Source organism: Rutidosis leptorrhynchoides, chromosome 9 (genome assembly GCF_046630445.1).
Source record: "Rutidosis leptorrhynchoides isolate AG116_Rl617_1_P2 chromosome 9, CSIRO_AGI_Rlap_v1, whole genome shotgun sequence".
Taxonomy (NCBI): Eukaryota; Viridiplantae; Streptophyta; class Magnoliopsida; order Asterales; family Asteraceae; genus Rutidosis; species Rutidosis leptorrhynchoides.
In genome coordinates, this window is record NC_092341.1 from 338345553 (window position 1) to 338348014 (window position 2462).

The 2462-nt window shown below is 34.5% G+C and overlaps 1 protein-coding gene across 1 annotated transcript; it reads left to right on the forward strand.

The window, feature by feature from the left end:
• Positions 1-1415: 1415 nt before the first annotated feature.
• Positions 1416-2048, forward strand: LOC139869101 (3'-5' exonuclease-like). Its single transcript, XM_071857425.1, has one exon. It carries the CDS (start codon positions 1416-1418, stop codon positions 2046-2048), a length of 633 nt encoding a protein of 210 aa, XP_071713526.1.
• Positions 2049-2462: the final 414 nt, after the last annotated feature.

Below are 2462 nucleotides of genomic sequence, written 5' to 3' on the forward strand. Positions count from 1 at the left end.
TTCGTAGTGCTTCGAATTGCATTTGTTGTGAAGCACTACGAATCTGTTCCAAGTCTCAATTTGAAGTAATTCGCGATTTTAGATTTTGATATTACCTCAATTTTAAAAATTTTAAACACGTAATCTTTTTCTGACGCAAAAATTAAATTGAAATCCTTTTAGGGCTTACACGATTTTGGGGGTTACCTTGATTGTCAAATTTGGTAACTTATGTTACCTTTTTGGGTCATTTGCCCTAAATTGAATTGCTTTAAAAAGACTTCAGATCATCGTAAACGAAAACATAAGTTCAAAATCAAACACAATACCTTGAATGCTTATGACCACACATCGATTGGCCTCTATTATGATGATCACGACTCTTACGATTGTAATTAATGGCAGTTGGTTTAACTGAAATTGCAAACCCTAAATCGCTGCAAAGCCAAAATCTCTGCAACCCCTAAATCGAATTATAATTCCTCGCTTTCGAATAATCTGACGTTCATTTATAAAATATGTACGGTTACGTGGACAAAAACGTTATGAATTCATTGGTGGTAGTGGCATCGCCTAATACGGAAGCATGAAGCCATAATCGACAGTGAAATGGAATGAGGGTTTTCACTTTTGAAGAGAGAGAGAGAGTGGACGGTTGTGATCTGTGTTAATTTTTTTTTTTAATTCGATTATCGTAAATTTATCAAGATTTATTCAGTTTATTCCAAGTGGCACTGTTTTGTCGGATTAAATGTCAGACTGACCCCACATGCTTTATAAGATGTAAAAGATGCTTACTAATTATGGCAAAATGGAGGTTAAATAATTTGGAGGGGTTATTCAATATATGGAGTGCTTACTAATTATGAAAAAACGGTGTGTATTGTCGTATGAAAAATTCAGACGACAAATGTAAAATTCTTCTAGTACTCTGTATATAATTAGAAAATGTTTGAACCATGTGTTTCCGTGATTGCATTTATATATACGTTGTTTGATAATTGTTTTAGACGATATTTATGTACAGAATGTCCAAGTAAAAAGAAAAAAAAAAGTTTGCGTTGATAAATATACATTTTAGTTGGTCAACATATGCTGCGTTGCTGCGGAAAATGATTTAGATTTATATTTTGAACAAAAATTCAATACTTTATAAAATAATATATATATCTACAATCGTTCGAAACATATATATTATTTTGTTCTATTTTTATTATTAGTATTTTTTAAGTAATATATTAAATTAATTGTAATAAATAATTAACATTTAGTAGAAAAGGTAAATAAAAAGAATAACTTCAACAAGCGAGTGGAATCCGCACTATTCGTGTCATACATATCTTAATTTAATACCCACTTTTACACTTTATATTCTTCCCATTTTCCACAAACGTTTCAACAACCGTTTCTCATTTTCTCCGATAATCACGCCGACGATGACGATCGACATCCACGATCACCAAATCCCCGACAACACACACGACGTATACACCGTCACATTCTACCAGGATGCCATTCTCACTCTAGTGACCGCCACGCCATCGTTAGTCGACGATTGGATCTCCCAAATCGAATTCATCCACCGCCGCCGTCTCCACCGCTTAATCGTCGGTCTCGACGTCGAATGGCGTCCAAGCTTTTCACAAACCTTCAATCCGGTCGCCACACTTCAACTATGCGTCGGACGCCGTTGTCTTATTTTCCAAATACTGCATGCAGAGTACATTCCGTCTTCTCTGAAAGACTTTTTGAATAATGATAACTACACTTTTACCGGTGTGGCGATTGGTGGTGACGTGGAGAAGTTGGAGAGGGATTATGATATTGAGGTTGCGAGATTTGCGGATCTGAGGAAGTTGGGGGCTGAAGAGTTGAATGCGAGAGAGCTTTATAATGCTGGGATGCAAGAGCTAGCTCGAAGGTTTCTTGGGGCGGAATTGGATAAACCGAAGTGCGTTACGATGAGTCGTTGGGATAAAAGATGGTTAAGTAACGGCCAGGTGATTTATGCTTGTGTTGATGCTTTTGTGAGTTTTGAGATTGGCAGGGTTTTGATTCAGGGTGATTAAGTGGCTAGTATTATAATTAGTTAATTATAATTACTAGTTAAGTGTAGGATTTGGTTAATAAGTAGTTTGTTATTATGTGTTGGTGATGATAATAGGGTTTAAGGTAATGGTATGATCTAAGTTGAAGTTGAAATTAGGGTTTAATTAGTGGTATTTCATGTTTAATTTCACTTTTGACTTGCGTTTGAATGTGGATGGTTTTATTGAGGTTGGCATGGTTCTATGTGTAATTACTTGTTGGATTTGATAGTTTAATTCTAGTAATATTATCACTGAAATGTGAAATATGTGGTCAAATTGTCTAAAAATTTAGAGTACCAAAACGTTTTTTTGCTGTGGTTAAATGATATAAATCAAATCAATATTATTAATTATTAATATTGATGAAAATTTTAAGTTTATTAAGGGTGTATT

Excerpts from the sequence above, each read along its gene's own strand:
- LOC139869101 (XM_071857425.1), top strand. The coding sequence starts at position 1,416 with ATGACGATCGACATCCACGATCACCAAATCCCCGACAACACACACGAC.